The following is a 19,457-nucleotide window of genomic DNA, read 5'->3' as shown; positions in this document are numbered from 1 at the left end:
ATTTTTCCCTTCTCCTTTTTTCAACCTCTAGATATTCCTTTCTCTAATTCTCACCAACAGATGCAACTCAAAATTCCAGATACTGGAATTGAAAAATCTCATGATTTAGAAAAGATACACAAAAGTGAGTGTATCTACACATAAAAACCGAGCTCATGAAATGTCAACTTCGGGCAAGTGATTTAATCCCTTTCCCAATTTCCTACCTCTATGTGAGAATAATATCTCTCTTGTATTAAAATTTGATGAGATAATACAACTTAACATGGATATTGTTTTATAGTTGATGATGTTTTACCACTAGACACCTTTTCTTCAAAGAGTAAAATATATAAATGTGAGCCAACAAGCAGAGCCAGGGCCTCCCAGCTCCCCTGTCTGGGGCGTTTTCTTCAACTGGCAGGAAGCATCATGGCTCCACCTCACACAGCATTAGTCACAGGCAAGAGAGGTTTCCAAGAGGTGAAGGCCAGTGTTCCTAAGCCCAGAGCTTTCTGACAGCTCTGTTGCAACTGTTGAGCCTTCACTGGAGTGATCGATCTACGGTGAAGCCATAAGAAAAGAATGTGAGATATCTGGGCTCTAGTTGCCAGAAAGACGGTGACACCCAACTTGACATGGCTTCTTCTGCCGCCATTCGGAAACACTCGGGAGAGAGTCTGGATGGAGTGCTAGGCATTTGACAAGACTCACCGGAGACTGCAGTCATCCCGGCCCAACAGGGGGGCATGGTGGGGAAGGGGTAAAGCCTCTAGGAGTACGCATGTTCGCAGCAATGCCACTGAGGACATTTGGAAAGGGAACACGTGGAGACCAAGACATGGAGAGAGTGCCGAGAGTCAGTGCTTTCTCTAAGCTTGTGAATCACCTTAGAGAACAATCAAACACTGTCTCCCAAGCCAGATGTTGTCACAAGGCGCCCTGGCCACGGCTCTGCCACATTTAAAGTGTCCAGGCTGCTTTATGAAGGGGCCATAGGCAAAACCCCAGAATACCATGCAGAAATACTCACATATGGACAGCACCACCACCTAAAGGGAAAGTGTGGGATTCGGAAGTGAGATGCCTGGGTTCATGTCCTGAATTTACTGGCTATGAGACTTTGAAAATGTTCTTTGAGCTCTCTGGACCTCGTTTCTCCATCTGCAAGATGGGTGTGACCCTGCCTACCTCATAGGGTTGCTTTAAGAATCAAATGACTCAGATACGCGATTGCTTTGAACATTGAATGCCTCCAGAAGGTTACTGTCATTACCATCCTGAATAACAAGACTGTGGATCCTCTTGCTTATCCCGGTGCTGGAGGAGGAGGGAGTTTTAAAAATATGATACATAGTTTCTGTTCCTGAAGCAGCTTGTAATATAGTGAGAAACAATGGGGAGATGGAACATTTAATATTTATTGAGTTCTAATTGGTCTGGCATTGTTTGAAACACTTTCCCCTGAAACAAAACAAACCCATCAGCCCTTGGTGATGGGGCTCTCTTATACTCCCCAGCTGAGGAAACTGAGGCTCAGAGGTTCTACAATTTCCTGAGTTACAGAGCTGGGAGGCAAGGGTGAAGATTCCACACTCTCCCTTTCACACCCCTTTTGTCCAGAGTGGATGACTTTCATCTCACAAGATGCACTGGCAAACAGAGCAAGACACAATGGCTGTGGTGAACTGGCTGGTACAGATTCTTGGATGTCAGGCATGGAGGCTGTGCCCTTGTCTTGCAACTACTTCAGCTGTCCCTTCAATATGGGCTGTTTCACCAGGGTGAGGTCCCTGCCTGTGATGAGCCAGGCAAATGGCTGCTCAGGCTACGGTCAGGTTGCTTGGCCAACAAACAAGCACTTGGAGGGACTGGACAGGGCTCCTTCCTTGCTGGTCTCCAAAGAAAATGGACGCTGACCATCCAGGGTCTTTGAGCCAGGCACTGCATGAGATTCTTAAACTGCATTATCCTTTTTAACTCTGCAAAACTTGATACTGTTTTCCTCATTTTACAGATGAGAAAACTGGGGACTGGCAGTGAAGTAGACTGCTTAAGGTAAAAATAGGAGGCAGATCTGAGATTTGAATCCAGAGCTGATGGACTTAAAGTCATTCCCTCAAACTCATGCAAAACTGAATCAACTAAAAGGCAGAGATGCTCCTGGTGAGTGGTTTAACAAGGGGTAGCTGAGGAGCTGGGCGAGAAATTTGTAAGAGATGGGAAGGGTTCCTGGAGGAGATGACACTGGAGGTTGGCCTTGAAAGAAGATGCAGGATGGGGGTGGTGAGGTGGAGAGGACAGAAACTGGAACTGACAGAAGGAGATGGTGAGAAGTGTCTGTGGTTGCTGGTTTAGGTCCCAAGAGGCCTGGAGAACAGGGAGCAGGAAGTTGGTGGGAGTGGATGAAGGATCACCAGGTGCTCAATAAAGGCCCCAGTGGCCTCCGTGTTGCTAAATCCTCATCTTCCTTGACCTCCTGGCAGCTTGTGACGTGGCTGACCACCCTTCCTCCTTGCTTCCTTGTCCTCCTCTCTCAGAGATCCCCCCAGGCCCATCTGGTCTGCGGGATCCTCTTCCTCCTCTCTGTGTTGGAGGCTCCAGGATCCTGTGTTGGTCCTGTTCTTCCCTCCCTCTCTGCCACAGAGATTCACCCCATCTCTAGGCTCTCAACACCATCTCTGTGCTGATGATTCCCAGACATCCTTTCAACCCTGACTTCTCCCCAGGACCCCAGACTCACATCCAACCATCAACTGATACAACTGCTTGGATCTCCAACAAAAACCTTGAAATTAACACGTCCAAAATAAAACTCCTGACCTCCCCCAGACCTTCTCTGCCTGCAGTCTTCCCCATCTCAATGATGGCTAAGCATTCTTTCCAGCTTTCAACTGAAAACCTTGTAGTCCTTGACTCTGTTTTTTTTTTTCCTCACACCCTATGTCGGAGTTTCAGGAAATCCTGTTGGTTTTACCTCCAGAAGAGATCCAGAATTTGGCCACTTCTCACCACTCCACCCTACCACCCTAAGCCAAGCAACTCGCATCTTTGGCCTTGTCTCCCTGCTCCCACACTTGTCCCCTACCACCCAACAGCCAGCTTACTTACTTTAAAACATGAGTGAGATCACATCACTGCCCTACTCCAAACCTTCCAATACCTCCCCATCTCACTCAGTAAAAGCCCAAGTCTGCACAAAGGCACACAAGCCCCGCACCAAGTGTTCCCTGCCCCCATTACCTCCCTGACTGCATCTCCCGTATCCTGTCCTCTAGTCCTTTTGGGCTCGTGCTGTTCACCGAACACACCGGGAGTCCCCACCTTCCGTGGTGCTGAACCTCTGCCTGGACCACCCCTCCCCCACCTCCTGAAGGCCTCACCTCCTTCAAGTCTTCCAAACCGATCCCGCCCCCTGCTTCCCAGCTGCCTGCTCTGCTTTATTCTCTTTCTGACATATCTTACGATTTATTTTATGGTCTGTTACCCCCAGAAGGATGCTGGAGGAAGGCAGGGAATTTTGTCCCTTCTGTTCACTGCAGTATCCCCAGCGTTTAGAACAAATGCCTGGCACAGAGTAGGTCTCTCAATAAACATTCGTTGAATGAAGAGCAGACCCTGGGGAAGGGAGCTTTGGCTCAGAAAGGACAACTGGGGCCAGGAGTAGGTGGGGGGGGGAAGGAATGGAAGCTGGCTGGTGAGAGGAGTGAGGTGGCTCTAGGGGTGCTGGGAGGGGCGGCAGCGGGGAGGAGAGTGCAGGATGGGGGGGTGAAGTCCAGATGCAGTTCCCAGAGGCCTAAGAAGTAGGCAGAGATGGAAGTTCGAGACTGGTGGGAGCGCCCAGCGAGGTGGGGCCCAGGAGAGGGGGAGCGGCAGGCACTTGGGACGGAGGCGGCTCCGGTGAGGCTGGGGCGACCACCCCGCGGGCACCCACGCCGGCCGCACGGGGGGAGGGGGAGACGACGGGTTAGAAGACGGGGGCAGTTTTCCAGTGACTGCCACGTAGTGGACACTCTGAAACGCATGAGCAGGGGGTTCGAAAGTCGCACCGCTTCGGTGGGCAAGACGAGCAGGGAGACCTCTGAGGTTCCTGGGGTAAAAAGCCAGAGCCTCGTAAGCAAGCGGACGCGGACTGAGAGGTGAGGGCGGCACGAGGAGGGCGGGGCGCGCCACGGACCCCAGCTGGGAGGTGCCCGAGGCAGCGGCGGGCGGGGAAGGAAGGGAGCCCAGCGCCCGGGAAGGCGGTGCCGGGGCACGGCCCGTGCCGCGGGTGGGCAGCCGGGGGCTGCGGCCGCGGGGCAGAGCGGGGACGCAGCGCCTGGCCGCCCTACCGTGGGCGCGCCCGGAGCCTCGCGGCTTCGCCAGTCGGGGAGGGAGGAAGGCCACGAGCGCCGCGCGCGCTGCACGGACGCGGCCACGCGGAGCGGCGGACCCCCGCCCGCGCCGCGCGGCCCCGTCAGCCCCGCCCCTCCGGCGCCCCGGCGCGCCGGCCAGTCAGGCAGCCCCGCCGGCCTCCCGGCCCCGAGGCCCCGCCCCTGCCGACGCGCCGCCAGCCAATAGCAGGCCGAGGCCGGGCTGCCTGTGCGCGCTGCCCGCGCGGAGCCGGCTCAGAGCGAGAAAAGCGAACCCAACCCGTCGGGGCCGCCGCTCCGGACCCGCCGCCGCCGCCGCCGCCTCCCCCCGGATCGGGTGTACTGTCCCAACCCGAAAGTCCAGTTCTGCGGCCCGGCAGCGGCGAGCGAGCGAGATGACACAGGAGTACGACAAGTGAGTGAGGGCGCCGGCGCGCGAGTCCGGCCGTGAGGCCGCGGCCGCTGCTGCCCGCCGGGCCGGCCGCACCTGCCGCGAGGCCAGGGCGGGCGCGGCGAGGCGAGGCGAGGCGAGGGCCGCGCGGGTTCGAGGCCCGGCGGGGGGCCGGCGCGAGGCCGGGGGGCGCGCGCCTCGCCGTCCGCTTCCTTCGCCGCCGCGGCCTCCCCTCTGGGCACCTCCGCCCGCCTCTGTCCCGCCGGAGCCCCCGGGGAGACCGCTGCCCCGCCCCCACCCCGGCCTCGGCGTCCTGGTCTGGGGGACCCCCGCGGGGCGCGGCCCGGGTGCGCGGAGGGAGCCTCGGGGCGCCCGGCGGGCGGGCTGGGGCTCTGAGGCGCCGGCGGCCCGCGTGCCCCCGGCGGGGCGTTCCGCTCGGTGGAGCCGGGGGTGGTGGGGGGGTGGGGGGCTCTTCGGGACGCGCTGCGCGGCCGCAAAGGGAGAGACCGCTCAGGTGACCTCCTGTCGCCCCGCCGTGCCGTCGGCCAGCCTGCCGGGGCTTCCGAAGGGCGCCGGTGCCCTGGCATTTCCTCTTCCCTGACGGGCTGTGTGAGTGAGAAGATGGTTGTGGGAGTTATTTTGCCACTTGCATCATTGATGGTAACGAGAGATGCCTGTAGTGAAGAACGCTCAGAAATATCAAGAGGAGGACACTTTGAAATCAGGATCTGGTAGACTGGAAAGCACTGTACTTACTGACATGCTTTGTGGCGTTTGTGATTCAAGAAATATTTTAGCAAGCGTAAGGCGTTAATGTAAGGTAACGTTAGGAGACACTGGGTGAGGGACATTTCTGTATTTTCTTTGCAGCTTTTCTGTATATGTAAAATTGTTCCAGAAAAAAAAAAAAAAAGCCAAAACAAGTAAATCGCAAAAACAAACCAGTCAATATATTTCAGATCAGTAAATCTAAGGCAGAGGGGTACCTCTCCCAGTTTTATAATTATTTGCTGGGTAATAATAATTATTTGTTATTATTTGTTTAAGGGTGCTCTTTTTCTGGATGGGAGGTTTAGATATTACGATGTATGGAATGACTTACAATGAATAACTTGAACTTAAATTAATCTTGTATTGTAGAACGTGCTAATAAATTATTGCAGAAGTCTTCAAGTGATCCTTGATGAAGGGTTTAAGACTTAAGCAGAGGGCAGTGATGAGCCTTTAGGGACTGACAACAGCCTGACTGTCATGAGGAAGTAGACTGAAAAAGGCAGCTGGTTCCATGTTTATTTCTTGACTTATAGTTTAGATAAGGCATATTTCCAGAGCTAAAATTTTGGCCTTAGGCACAGTTTGGAAATGTAAGACACCTTCAGGGTCATCACAAACAAAACCATTTGCAAAAAAGTATTTATTTTCTGTTGCTTGTACAGATTTGGGATGGGGGTAGGAGAAGAAGGGAAGCTGGAAAACTAGCATTACAGGAATTGAATGAGCCAAATGCTGTCATAATCTTCTGGAAGTAGCTATTACACTATTAATAATAGCTTAGCAGGACACCAGCAAATCACCCCAAGGTACCACTGGTTCAGTAGCTGTTGTTCTTTCCTCCTGATGGCACAGGGAATGCCCCTTTGTGTGTGTGTGTGTGTATTTTTTTTTTTAATTTGAGATTTGTAGACAGCCTTCATTTTTAAACCAACGATGTGCTTTGAACACCCGTTGTATTTGTTTTGTGTTAAAATAGTATTCCACCTCAAGATTTCTTTTTCTACCAAATGTGAGCTCCTAGGACTTTAGGAGTAAAAACATTGGCTTTGAAATAAGGTTTAATTTTGACTGAGGATAAATTAAGTGGTTGGATTCCCGCCCCCCCCACCCCCCGACCCCCCAAAGATTTTCTCCTTTTTCTAAATCTCTTTCTGTTTTTAAAGGGCCTGGGTGACTGCCAAACCCTAACCTTGTTGATTACTTGTGAAGATAATCAATCTTTCTACATTCATTTTTAGAGTAGGTAGGTCACCTTTAGGCAATTTACATATTTCATTTGTGTGTTGCAGTGAGAACTGATTCTTTGATTTGGTTGTTAAAATGGTGATAATTCAGAGTAGTTCTGAATATTTAAAATTTTTTTCCTTAAAAAAAAAAACCTGCTTGATTTTGCTGGAGGTAGTGTTCCACTTCTCTTTATTGACTTACTAAACAGAACCAACTGAACAGTTGTTGAGACTGTTTACGTTTCTAGTTTTTGGAAACATCAATGTTTGCTTTAATCTTTTGAGTTAAATCTTCTATAAGACTCTACTAAGTTCTCCGTTGATTTTCTGGATTTTTCCCACCAAACCACAGTGTTAAAGTGAAACAGTTCTTGCCCTGTATGAAAACCCAGTAAAGATTTTTAAAAACAGATTTCCCCACCTATTTCCTTAAAAATCTCTTTTTGTTCAGTGGCGGCATTTATTGTTGTAGATTCTTAAGTGTTTATCTCTAAGATAAACAGTTAACTCCCTTGCCAGAGAATTGTGCCTCCTTATTGATTTACAGTCCCCTTTGGCCACATTCCATGCTAGATCTGCTGGTAATCAGTAGAATATTCTAACTTTCTCATATACCCCCGAGGATTAAACCAAGCATCCCTTTTTCTTTCCTTCCCCTCCTCCTCTCCCCCTTGTTTGTAGTTTTTAAGGCATGGCATCACCGGGATGAAGAGGGAAGCAGCATGTAGCAGCATGGTGATTGAACCATGTATACTCTGTTTAAGAGGGTACAGTCCTGAATGTATATGTCTGAAGAGAGCGAATGTTCTGTTTTGCCTTCCTTTGTCCTTGTGTCTGTTTATGTAAAGTGTTTGAATAGCCTGCCATTTTCTTGGGGTGGGCTTTTGACTTTTGGTTTTGGGGTTTTTTTGTGCGTGTCCTGGTTTCCATGTGTGGGTTAACTGCAGGTTCCCTGGCTGCCTGAATACCTTATATCTTACTGGGTGACCCACTGGGCTGCATTTAAGTGGGTTGTCTTCTGATCTCGTCTTAATTTAACTTTACTAGGGTCATTGATGAAACAATGGACTGTTTTATTGAAACATCAAGGAATTGGTTGTTTGCCTTTTAAAAATTAGCTTATGATGACTTGCAGTAGAAAAAGATATGAGATAGAGATATATATTTTTTTTCTTTTTAAAAAAATTTCTCCTAAGCAAACGGCCAGTGTTGGTTCTTCAGAATGAAGCACTTTATCCACAGCGGCGTTCCTATACTAGTGAGGATGAAGCCTGGAAATCTTTCCTGGAAAACCCTCTCACTGCAGCAACCAAAGCCATGATGAGCATCAACGGGGATGAAGACAGTGCAGCTGCGCTGGGCCTGCTCTACGACTACTACAAGGTGGGTTTGCCTGCTCTTTAAAAACCCTGACGACAGCCCAAGGCGCACTTGATTCAACAGCATATAAAACAGTAATTTGCTGGTAGAATCTCATGCAAGTTGCTTCTGTAGTGACTATAAATAGTTTAATGAGTACTTTGACTTACTGTGGTTCAAAGCCGAAAATGTACAATCGTGGAATCAAAGGGCCATTTTCAAAATGTGCCAAGTAGCCAGCTGTTGTGGCTCTGTCTGAAAGGTGAAACTCCCATAAAAGATGTTAGACATGTCTTAATGAGATCGATCATTTTTCCAAAGGTGGTTCTTAGTGCCATCAAGAGTGGACATGGGTTCATTTACCTGTGCTCTAACCTGCATTCCTGTGTAGTCGGAGTGGTTTCCTTTTTCCTAAATGATATTACAGAGCCCTTGGTTTGATCTGATTTGATTGTGGGATTCATGAAAAAAACCAAACCCGCATTTTCTGGCCTTGGACTTTCTAGTTCTAAGGTCAGGATATGTTCCGTTGCCTGTTGCTAGAGATTTGGATTGGTCTTCGTTAAACGCAGCCTGCCCTCTGCCTGGAGTTGTACGTGGTGCTCATATCTGGAGGTGAAAGCCCCTGGTCTGTGTCATCGCCGTTATCCTAATAAGACCAGGTGCCGCACTCATGGACTAGCCGTGTCACCAGAATGCATGTTGTTCCTGATGCTGCAGGAGCCCTGCAGAATGTGTGCTCTTATCCCTGTGCTGGAGATGATGAGTAAGGTTCTCAGGTCACGCAACTAGTATGTGTTGCAGCCAGGATTTCAGGTTGTGCCAAGCCCCCTCCTCGGTGTGCCATGCTGCCTCCTGGGGGACTGACAGGCTTTGCTTGCTGTATTCACTTTGACGTTCTTCTTTCTGACCAATAGCCCATATGTAGGCATGGGTATACATTACAGTGTATTTTTTACCATCTTTTTGTTTTTAAAACGTCCAAACCTATAAAGAACTTAAAATAACAAGATAATTAATTCCCAGATACTTTCATCCAGGTTCACCAGCTGATTGCCTTCGGTTATATTCTGACATTGTATTCTTTTCTGAATACAAGAAATGCAGAGGGTGAAAAGCAAAGAAGATAGTTTGATTATCAAAATCGTGGGGGGCGGGGTGACCTAAACAAAAGATGTAATTATTTTCTGGTATGAGGCCATGTGTCCAGGTTATTGTTTGAGGGACTGAGGTAAGTTTTTTTTCCTTAAATATGAATGGCAACTTGCGTAGTAACCAAGGGTGCTAGAAGAAACCCTTGGCTGGGAAGTGTAGCCACAAAGGGTTCCTTTGAAGTAGAACTTATATATCTGTTCTTCTTATGGCTTGTTTTATTGACTCAGTGTAAAAACCATAAGTTCCCAAGTATTAATTATGAAGTGTGAAGTTACATATTTTTAACTGAAACTTTTGAGAATGGGAGAAAACCAACAAGTTTAGTGCCAGAAAGACCTATGTAATAACACTAGTTGCAGTGGTTGTATATGTGTGTTTTAAATAAAGGGTCCTAAAAGTATTTTACATCTTAGGAGGAGATAAATCCTCATGTCTGTCCATTAAGGGTGGCAGTCTTAGGAGTACTGTATGTCAGCCTTCTTGCGATAGCAATAGAGTTATTTTCCTTTTTAAAAAAACTGAATTATTTATTTCAATTCTTTGCATGTGACCACCAGTCATTTTTACATGATAACTGTGGTAAATCTTTAAAAAGCACGCTGTTAATACCTGAAACAATTTATTTTGTCTTTAAGGGTAAAATAAGAATATAGGGGTAGAATTTCTACGTTTACATTGAAAACCAGTTTCAAACGTTTCAGTGATTTTGGAGTACATGTTGGGAATACATCTCAATTGGGTTGATGTCTGCAGTACACCCAGTAATGTTTGCCTGCTGTCACCTCCTGGGCAAAGGGGAGCAGAATCAAAAAAAGAATAGAATAAAAAAAAAAAAAGAATAGACCCAACGGAGTTTGATTTGTCCTTTAGGTAACAGACAGTATGAATCCCAGTGTATCTAAAGAAATTTATCACTTGGAGGAATGTTTGGATCCCGGAGTGAACTGTTAACGTGGCCGATCCTTTTGACTTTGCATTTGATCTGAAAGGAAGGGTAGCAGAGAAGAGCAGGGAGAACGGTGAAAGAGCGCAGTTGTGTTTGCAGTAGCTTCTTCTCTATTACATTATGTAGATAAGTGGGTAAAACCAGAGCAGAGGTATTTCTTTTAAGAGATAAAACCCAAACTCAGTGACAAAGTAAATTTTGGATATTCTGAGTTTATTCGGCAAGTAAATAAAAGTTGGTTTTTACATATCAACCCGGTGACCAGATTGTAAACTCTTTGAGGGCAGACCCTGTCTTATTCATCGTGTGTCCTCAGAGCCTGGGGTTCGGTGGGCAGTCGGTAGACACGTGGATGGTTAGCTGGCTGAAAAGTAAAGGAGTGTATCTCTACTTCATGAGTAAGAACTAAATTGTTGTCGTGTGTGTTAATATCTAAGGTTCCACGAGAGAGAAGGTCATCAACAGCAAAGCCAGACGTTGAGCACCCAGAGCCTGATCACAGCAAAAGGTAATGCTTAGTGTAGAGCATAGAACAGTGCACCTGGAAATACCGCTTTCTGTGAAAGTAAAGCAGGCGCTAGTGGAAGAGACAGGTAAGTTGAACTCAATATCTGAATTCAGATTTCATTACTGATTTGCCTCTTACTGTGATTCTGTTGCTGAGAAGTCACCAGTTTCTTTAGGTATAGTTGCCAGAAAACAGAAATGGTAACTTTCTCCTCATCCAAGGGGATGTTTTTAGTAATAACATGAGTGCACTGTTTGCATACTTGTCTTTTAGGTTCTTTTAAGAATGATGTGGCTTAGGCAATGGTGGGGGTCCATTAAAAAAAATTAGTATCAATGATCTTGAATAACTGCCTAACTAAGTAAAACCTAATAGTGCTCAACTCTATTCCAAACTCTTGTTGAGGTTATTTTTGAAATATTTTAGGTTAAAACTTTCAGGAAATTAAATTAAGGCTTCACTTTATAGCCATGAAAAAAAGTTAAATATACCTTTTAAATTGCCCTGTGTGGGGCTTTCCTGGTGGCACAGTGGTTAAGAATCCGCCTGCCAGTGCTGGCGACACAGGATCGAGCCCTGATCTGGGAAGATCCCACATGCCACGGAGCAACTAAGCCCATGCGCCACAACTACTGATTCTGCGCTCTAGAGCCCGTGAGCCACAACTGTTGAGCCCACATGCCACAACTACTGAAGCCTGTGTGCCTAGAGCCCGTGCTCCACAACAAGAGAAGCCACCACAATGAGAAGCCCGCGTACCACAATGAAGTGTAGTCCCCGCTCACTGCAACTAGAGAAAGCACGCACTCAGCAGCAAAGACCCAACACAGCCAAAAAAATAAATAAATAAATAAATAAATTTACAAAAAAAGAAAAAGAATTGCCCTGTGTTCTATTAGTAATAAAAGAATAAAACATTTCTGAAGAAAGAATGGTCGCTCAGAATCCCACTGTGCTGATTAGAGTTTATATCTGTTCACTGTTTGGGCCGGCAGGCACATTTTATCTGGCTGTGGGTGTATTCACAGATAGGATGCTCTTCTGCTTAGTATGTTTCATAAATATTTTCCATGTTGCTGTTTTAATCTTCACAATTTGGAAAAGAGCTTTTGGCTTTTGTTTTTTGATTTTTGTTATAGGCACTTTCAAACAACAAAAGTAGAGAAATAGTGTAAGCCAATAGGTACTCAGCTTTAACTGTTATCAACTTCATTCCTCCTTTTTGTTCTACTCTTCCCTCTTCTCCAACTTTCTAATTAAATAATTTTAAAATTTTATTTGTTTTTGCTGCAGTATTTCAAGGCAAACCCTAACTATCCTTAACATTGAGGCTGTATCTGATTTTTGCTATTACAAAGACTTAATGAACAACTTTCTAGATAGCTTTTTCCTTTTTTTCCTTTTTCTCTAAAGAAATTTCTTTAAGACCATCTTGGGAGTGAACTTATGGTTTAAGGTTTGAATATTTTATTGATCTTGAACTGTGCCAAATTGCCAAATTGCTCTTTTCCCTTATAGGTATCAGCCTATATGATTTGAAGGGGCTTTGAAAATGTATTAATTTTACCCTAAACTAAAAATTATCTTATATTGCCCAGGATATTTATTTATTAAGCCAAAAGTAATTTATGCAAATATATCTGCTGGTACAATGTAATCATACAGTTGCTGGGGGTTTTTTTGAGGTTTGTTGTTTTTGTTTTTATTTTTGTTTTTTGTGACAGAGAAAGCAAATGAGTCTAAGTACTGAGAAAAGTGGTGGCTGAGGACCAAGAGCTCACACTACCTGAGCCCTTGTGTACCAGGCATTGCATGCATTTCAGTGTATTCTAGTTTCATCCTCATCACCACCTTGTGAGGATGGGTACCATTATTATCCCCACTTTATAGGTGAGCATGTAGTTACTGAGAGATTTTGAATCTACATTGTCTGACTCCAGAGTCTTGTACTTTAACCACCAGTTTATACTGCTCCAGTTAATCACATTTGTAGCTTCAGGCTTCTAGTAAAATATGATCATTTTATTAGGATTCTTGGAAATAAAATATAGGAAAGGAAAGTTCTGAGCTCTCAGCATTTCAGATGCAGTTGTCCTTAATACTTTTGGATTTTACTTGACCTGTAACTATAAAGTGTCTTCTTCTTTCCCAGTAATGGGTTGTCATGCCATTCCCTACTTATTTGGTTTCTACCAAGTGTATTATTATTATTGCATAGAACCCAACAGCCCAGTGCCATTAGGAAAATAAAAATTGTCAAGGAACTGTATCAGCATTGAGTTTGAAAACAATTTTTTTCTTTTCTTAAAGAAACAGCATACCAAACGTGACTGAGCAGCCCCTCATTTCTGCTGGAGAAAACAGAGTGCAAGTACTGAAAAATGTGCCATTTAACATTGTCCTTCCCCATGGCAACCAGCTGGGCATCGACAAGAGAGGCCATCTGACTGCTCCTGACACCACGGTCACTGTCTCCATAGCAGCGATGCCTACCCACTCCATCAAGACGGAAACCCAGCCCCACGGCTTTGCTGTGGGGATCCCCCCAGCAGTGTATCATCCAGAGCCCACCGAGCGCGTGGTGGTTTTCGACCGGAACCTGAATACTGACCAGTTCAGCTCTGGTGCTCAACCCCCAAATGCTCAAAGGCGCACTCCAGACTCTACTTTCTCAGAGACCTTCAAGGAAGGCGTTCAGGAGGTATAGGAAACGAAAGCATCTTCCTAAGACGCTGTGTGTTTGTATAAGTATTGGGTTCCACCTCTTCCTTGTTATGTAAGCTTGAAACTCAGCCTGCAGTGAGTGGATTGGGAACAAAAGAGTTGTTTTTTTGTTTGTTTGTTTGTTTTTTTAAAGAGAAAAGGTCCATGGGTATAATTTGTAAACTAAACCTATAAAACCAGAAATTATTATCAAGGGCACATGGCTAATCTTACCAGCAGCTGAGTTAACAATTATGATTTCAGCAAAGTGATTTGCTGGAGAATGAGAAGCAGAGCCGCATATGTAACCTTCCATGGATGATAGACATAGCCACATAGTCTGTTTTCGCCTTTTGTCCTAGACCAAAACTAGCTCCCTGCAACTGGTCTTTAATATAAAATGATTTCTCATATATTTGGTGTTTCTCGCTTGGTAGTATCATCGGGGGGGCGGGTAGATCTTGATGACAAATGCATTGTATGACATTTACCAATTAATTCCAAATACTTCCAAGGGTTTCGTGGTGATGAACACGTCATTCAGGTAAAAGTTAGGGACTGAGGACGTTTGGAACTATATTTAATGACTCGTGGGGGAAGGAGCATCCGTCTCCGCTTATGGAGTAGAATAGTAGCCTTTCCCGAGAAAGTTCCCCAATCCATCCGTCCAGCCATGGGGCCGACTTGGTACTGTACGTCAACTTGGTGCAGTGATAGAGCTGATTCCTAAAAGCCATGAGATTTTGGTTGCAGATTCCAGAGTTTGAACAGAATTGGGATGTGTGGGGAAGATGGGAAAAGAGAATAAGGAAGCGCTTTGTGGGAGCACCTACGTAAATTGTCTTAATTTAATGGAGTGGCATATAAGTGGATTTTTTTTCTTTTTATTTTCTTTTTAAATTTTTTGTAGAGTTAAAATTTTTGCTTTAGACGAATTTTGAAAGAGCGGTGGGTTGCTGTAAGCCACATGCTCTGATGCTGTACCTGACATTGGTCTTTAGTGAGCCTGGTCACCAGCTACATCGTTGTGGCTTGTTACGTTGATATTTCAGGTTTTCTTCCCCTCGGATCTCAGTCTGCGGATGCCTGGCATGAACTCAGAGGACTATGTTTTTGACAGTGTTTCTGGGTAATAGTTGTCTTTTAATTTGATTTTTAACTTTCAGCTTGTACAGCTTACTTCTTTTTTGTTAATTTGGTCTTGAAAAATCAGAGGTGGCTTTTGCGGCTTTCAACTTTACCTTCCTTCAGTCAGTGTGGTGACATCTTTGCTGGAGGACATGTGCTTTAGAGCATTTAATTTTGAACTCTGAACTGTTTCATGTTTCCCTAATTCTTGGTGTTGGTGCTTTTTCTTTCCTGTGGCTTCTTTATATGATGGTAGTAGTGGTGGTAGTAGAATGGAATCTCAGAGAAGAGACGAAGGGATTAAATTAGATCTGAGGTCCCTTCTGTTTCCAGAAGTATAATTCTGTGAGAATTTAGGAATAACATCAGGTGTATTAAAGGCTTTTATATTTTTATTAGTCTCACTAATGATAAAATAAATGAAGTCAACTGTTTACTGGGCTGACACCCTCTTTTATATATCACAAAATTACATCTCACTCTGGAAATACGAATATTTTCCAAGTTATATATAAACATCTTTAGAATTTTTTAGGAGTCTAGGATTTTGTTTTGTAGTTTCATTTTATGCATTTTTATGTGTGCTATATTTTAAAATAAGTTTTATTTAAAAGTCTAGGATTTTATGGGAATTGAGACTGCCTTATAGACCTGCCTCAAGGTACAGGAGTCACAAACTCAGAGGCCTTCAGGATCTAGGATAGGGGTCAGCAGACTTTCTGTAAAGGATCAGATAGTAACTATTTTCGGCTTTGTGGGCCATACAGCCTCTGTCGCAGCGGCCCAGCTCTGCCCAGCTCTGTCACTGCAGCACAAAAGCAGCTGTAATGCATAAACAAAGGGCGTGGCTACGTAGGTGTGATTTGCCAATCCCTGGCCTAACAAGGTTATTAAACAACTTCAGTGAGATGTATGTATATGGTGCTATAAGATAACAGAAAATGTAGAGAACCGTGGAGCACCATCTGAGGACATTTAAATTATAAGCAAAAACAACAAAAAAGTGCTGAGCAGGCCAAATCACATTTAGTCAGAGGCCTACCAGCCTCCTGTGTGCAGCCTTTGCTACGTAAATACCAGGTCGGCAACATGTCTTGTGAGATGTCCTTCCGGAGAGCTTTTCACTCATTCGTGTCTTTAGCTTCCTTAGCCTCCAGACTTCTAATTTGTTAACGTCACTTTGTAGATGTTATAGTAGGCATTTTGTAGTCCCACATCTGAGAGACTTGAGAATTTCTGGGTTGCTTAAGATGATATTTATTTTGGAAAAAGCACAGGCTATCTGTTTATAACATGACATGGGCAGTTGAATGTTTTAGTCACCTGCCATTTGCATACATCCACACTGAAGCATTTTAGTTTTGAGCTTAGGTATTGAGGAAGCTTCCAAGAGAGTAAATTAGAGATCTGTGACTTTTTTTGTTTTCTAGGAACAATTTTGAATATACCCTAGAAGCCTCAAAATCGCTCCGACAGAAGCCGGGAGATAGCACCATGACGTATCTGAACAAAGGCCAGTTCTATCCTGTCACCTTGAAGGAAGTGAGCAGCAGTGACGGCATCCACCACCCCATCAGCAAAGTCCGAGTGAGTCCTGCTCTGAGTTGTCTTCTCTAGGAAAGTACTCTTTCCACCTCTGAGGCAGATCTAAGTTAAGATCTAAAATTGGAGATTTAATTCACTACAAAATCAAAGACTAAGGAAGTTTTCCGAAAGAGACTCATGCCTTTGTGTCTTAACGTTGTGATGCATTCTCTCCTGCAGAGTGTGATCATGGTGGTTTTTGCCGAGGACAAAAGCAGAGAGGATCAGTTAAGGCACTGGAAGTACTGGCACTCGCGGCAGCACACGGCGAAACAAAGATGCATTGACATAGGCAAGTAGCTCTGGAGCCTGCTTTTATTCCCAGAGGCGCAAGCACCCAGCTTTCTAAATCCAGTTATTTTTGGCAGTGATCAGCTTCCTGCCGAATGCATTTGAATTTTCATGCCAGTTACTGATCTGTTCCAAACACTGTCCTTGGCCTCCTGGAATTGGTGCTCTTAACATTACTTCCTTTATGAGGACATGTGCCCCATGCAGTGGCTTTCCATGTGACACTGGGGCCAGGAGCTGTAGAGCCAGCTCGCATAAGAGTGTCCTGCTTTTCAGTCTGCACATTTCTTGAGGGGTAATGTCTTCTTTAAGAGAGTCTGGTTATTTGGAAGTGATAATAAGGTGCAGAAAAAAAATCAGCAAATAAAAGAAAATACTGCTGATGGGTAGTAACATATACACTCTTCCCTAGTTACGTACGGAACTTCTGTCTGTGAGTAGACCCAGAGAGTCATCACTTGGGGTGTGGTGGCAGACCTGTGCGAACCCATGTTTAGTCTGGTAGCTTTGTGGAAAGCCCTGTTCTTGCCATGTATATAATTTTCATGTAAAACCATTGTCTATATCACAAGATGGCTCTTAATTTTCGTGTTACTTCTTTTCTTTGCCTGTGGTGATATTCATATTCTCTTTCAGAAGAATGAGAAGAACTGAGTTCCAGTCTTGGTTGTCTGGACTAGTTCTGTGGCCTTGGGACAGTTATTTAAACTTTTTAGACCTAAGTGTCCTAATTTTGACATAATGTGATAAAATTAAATATATCTAAGCTTGCCTCTGTTACAGAAATTCTGTGATTCTTTTTCTTCCTTTTTTGAACTTCTTTCAACTCGACAAAGTGTTTATATTATCCAGCGGTGATAGTATTAAAAGCTGAATCTCATGTTGGAAACGACAAACCACGACGTTCTTTTTCTTCCTCCTCTCTCGCGCAGCTGACTACAAAGAGAGCTTCAACACAATCAGTAACATTGAGGAGATCGCTTATAACGCCATTTCTTTCACTTGGGACATTAATGATGAAGCCAAGGTAGGTGACGAAGTCCAGAGACTCCTTTGTTACCAGCTCTTTGAGGAGGAGCTTGGTAATTTGACAACCGATTTTTTTTTTTTTTTTTTACAGTTATACTTGTCTTCACTCCTTTGCTAAGGAGGAGGGAGAACAAGAGGGGCTAGGAAGGCAGGTCACAGCCATGGTCATGGGGGGTTTGAAGCAGGACAGGACTCTGGGAGAAGAAACAGCCCCCCTCCTCAGCCTGTCCCCGTGTCCTGTTCCTCAGCCAGCTGGTTCTCACTTTCTGACTTTTCATTAGTTTGCATTTTCTGAACATACAGCATCTTCCCAGATGTTACGAAGCTGTCCCTCACCCCTTTCTGTTCTCTTCTTCCTTCCCCAAAAGACGGTCTTTGTGGACACATAGCGTGGTCAGTGTGCCCTCAGAGCAGGGCTGGCAGCCACCGGCTGGCCTCGAGTCCGGCTGCTCACTCTGGGCTCCGTTTCCTCCTTTGCTAAGTGGAGTTCGTTCCTGTCTCCTCCCTCCTCCCGGCGTGTCATAAGGGTTGTTGGAAACAGGGCCTGTGAGGCCGGCGGAGTCTTTTCAGAAAGGCCCTGGAGTACAGGTTGTCACTGGTGCTCCGTCTCATATCGCTGTCCTGTGAATACTAGTGAAGAATTGCATCCAATTCAGATGGTCATTTGGATAATTGTATTTGGAAGTTTAGTGCCTTTTAAGAAACAATAAGCAGATTTTTAAGTCATTGCTGCCCTTCCTACAGCCTTCTTCACTTTTAGTATAACCCATCTCTTCACTAAATTATTGGCATTCTGGTATTTTTTTTTCTTTGTATTAGTTTAAAATTTGGAGCTCAGGCAACACAACAGAAACATTAATTTGGGGGCAGTTGTTAAAGGAAGGTTGGTCTTTTAGTATTTGTAGCAGTGGTAGGAATACTTCACTGTATCAAGGACCAGGTACAAAGTTACCATCACCTTCCTGTCCTTTCTCAACCTCTCTTCTATTCTCTCTTTTATTTATTTAACAAGAATATTAGCAATTATGGAATAAGACACTGCATTAGGTGCTAAGTATTGTAGAATTTAATTTTTTCCTCCCTCGGATTGCTTTTAAAAATCATATAACTGGATTCTTGAGAACCACGTTAACTTTATAATTACTTTCCTCTCCTATTATGGTCATGGTGTCTAAGGCAAAAGTGTGTATTGAGACTGCAGGATATAGTAAAGTGGGCTCCGCCAGTCTGTTCGGAGGCCTACGTTGCTGTAATTGCCTTAAGGTTTTCCTGCGGACCACCTGCATCCTGTGCAAATGTCTTCAGGCCACTTAGTCCAGAGTTTGGTGCTTGATTAAATAGTGCATTCACTACAGGGAAGCTAGTAGAAGGAAAAGTAAACTTTTCACTTTATATAATTGTTGTTACAGTTATTCTGAAATTAAATCTCCTAGTAGGACTCAGTGTGCAAGCAACCTGTAGGAAGAGTTGACCCTGTGCCCACTGGGTGCTTCTATTCTTAAATCAAACTAGGGAAGTCTGTCCTGTTTGCCATTAGGGGCTGACAGAGAAATTGTGGAGGAGTTGATCAAGTGCATCTAAGTCCCGAGTTCATTTCTCTGACTTATCTGTGACCTTGGGTTGGTCCCTTGATTCACTGGCTCAGTTTTCCCCTTCCATCCACCTAGGAGCATAGAAAGGCCACGGTGGCCAGTCTCTTCTTTGTTGGGGTGTTGTCAGGACGCATACACACTTGTCAAAGTGCGTGGAGATGTGGGTGGAAAGGCCCTGCATGTGGGCAGGGCGCTTTGTGTGTTTGATGTGTCACTCTTCAGGGTGGGAGTAATGAAAGCCCAGGTGACTGGAAGGGATAACGGCTGATTTTATTCTGAAGGCCTTCAGCTTGTTTGTATTAAAAGAGAAATATTGTTGGAGGCGTGTCCTTAGTAGCCTTAATAGCGTCGTTAATTGACGTAGGTAAATTCAGTTTCATTTCCCCTTTCAGACCCCCAGTACTGACTTGATGTTTTGAGCCTTTGCAGGCTCCCAGATG

General features: G+C 45.1%; 1 protein-coding gene across 11 annotated transcripts in view; it reads left to right on the top strand.

The window, feature by feature from the left end:
• Positions 1 to 4,583: 4,583 nt before the first annotated feature.
• Positions 4,584 to 19,457, top strand: part of GRHL1 (grainyhead like transcription factor 1) — a 50,086-nt gene continuing 35,212 nt past the window's right edge. For 2 of the 11 annotated variants that reach the window (XR_009054585.1, XM_057740756.1), the window contains exons 1-8: positions 4,775 to 5,453; positions 7,919 to 8,105; positions 10,620 to 10,690; positions 13,001 to 13,391; positions 14,446 to 14,522; positions 15,952 to 16,108; positions 16,286 to 16,397; positions 17,329 to 17,423. Coding sequence is in view for 10 of the 11 variants with exons in the window: in XM_057740756.1 (XP_057596739.1) it covers positions 5,344 to 5,453; positions 7,919 to 8,105; positions 10,620 to 10,690; positions 13,001 to 13,391; positions 14,446 to 14,522; positions 15,952 to 16,108; positions 16,286 to 16,397; positions 17,329 to 17,423 (1,200 nt within the window). In the remaining variant the exon portion in view is untranslated. Of the gene's footprint in view, positions 4,747 to 4,774; positions 5,543 to 5,568; positions 6,303 to 6,751; positions 7,490 to 7,918; positions 8,106 to 10,619; positions 10,691 to 13,000; positions 13,392 to 14,445; positions 14,523 to 15,951; positions 16,109 to 16,285; positions 16,398 to 17,328; positions 17,424 to 19,457 lie in introns of those variants that run through there. The other 9 variants (XM_057740759.1, XM_057740761.1, XM_057740762.1 and 6 more) reach the window with 9 other exon arrangements.

The sequence above is a fragment of the Hippopotamus amphibius genome, chromosome 7 (assembly GCF_030028045.1).
Source record: "Hippopotamus amphibius kiboko isolate mHipAmp2 chromosome 7, mHipAmp2.hap2, whole genome shotgun sequence".
NCBI lineage: Eukaryota > Metazoa > Chordata > Mammalia > Artiodactyla > Hippopotamidae > Hippopotamus > Hippopotamus amphibius.
The sequence above is the reverse complement of the archived record's forward strand: the minus strand, read 5'-3'. Positions and strand labels throughout refer to the sequence as shown.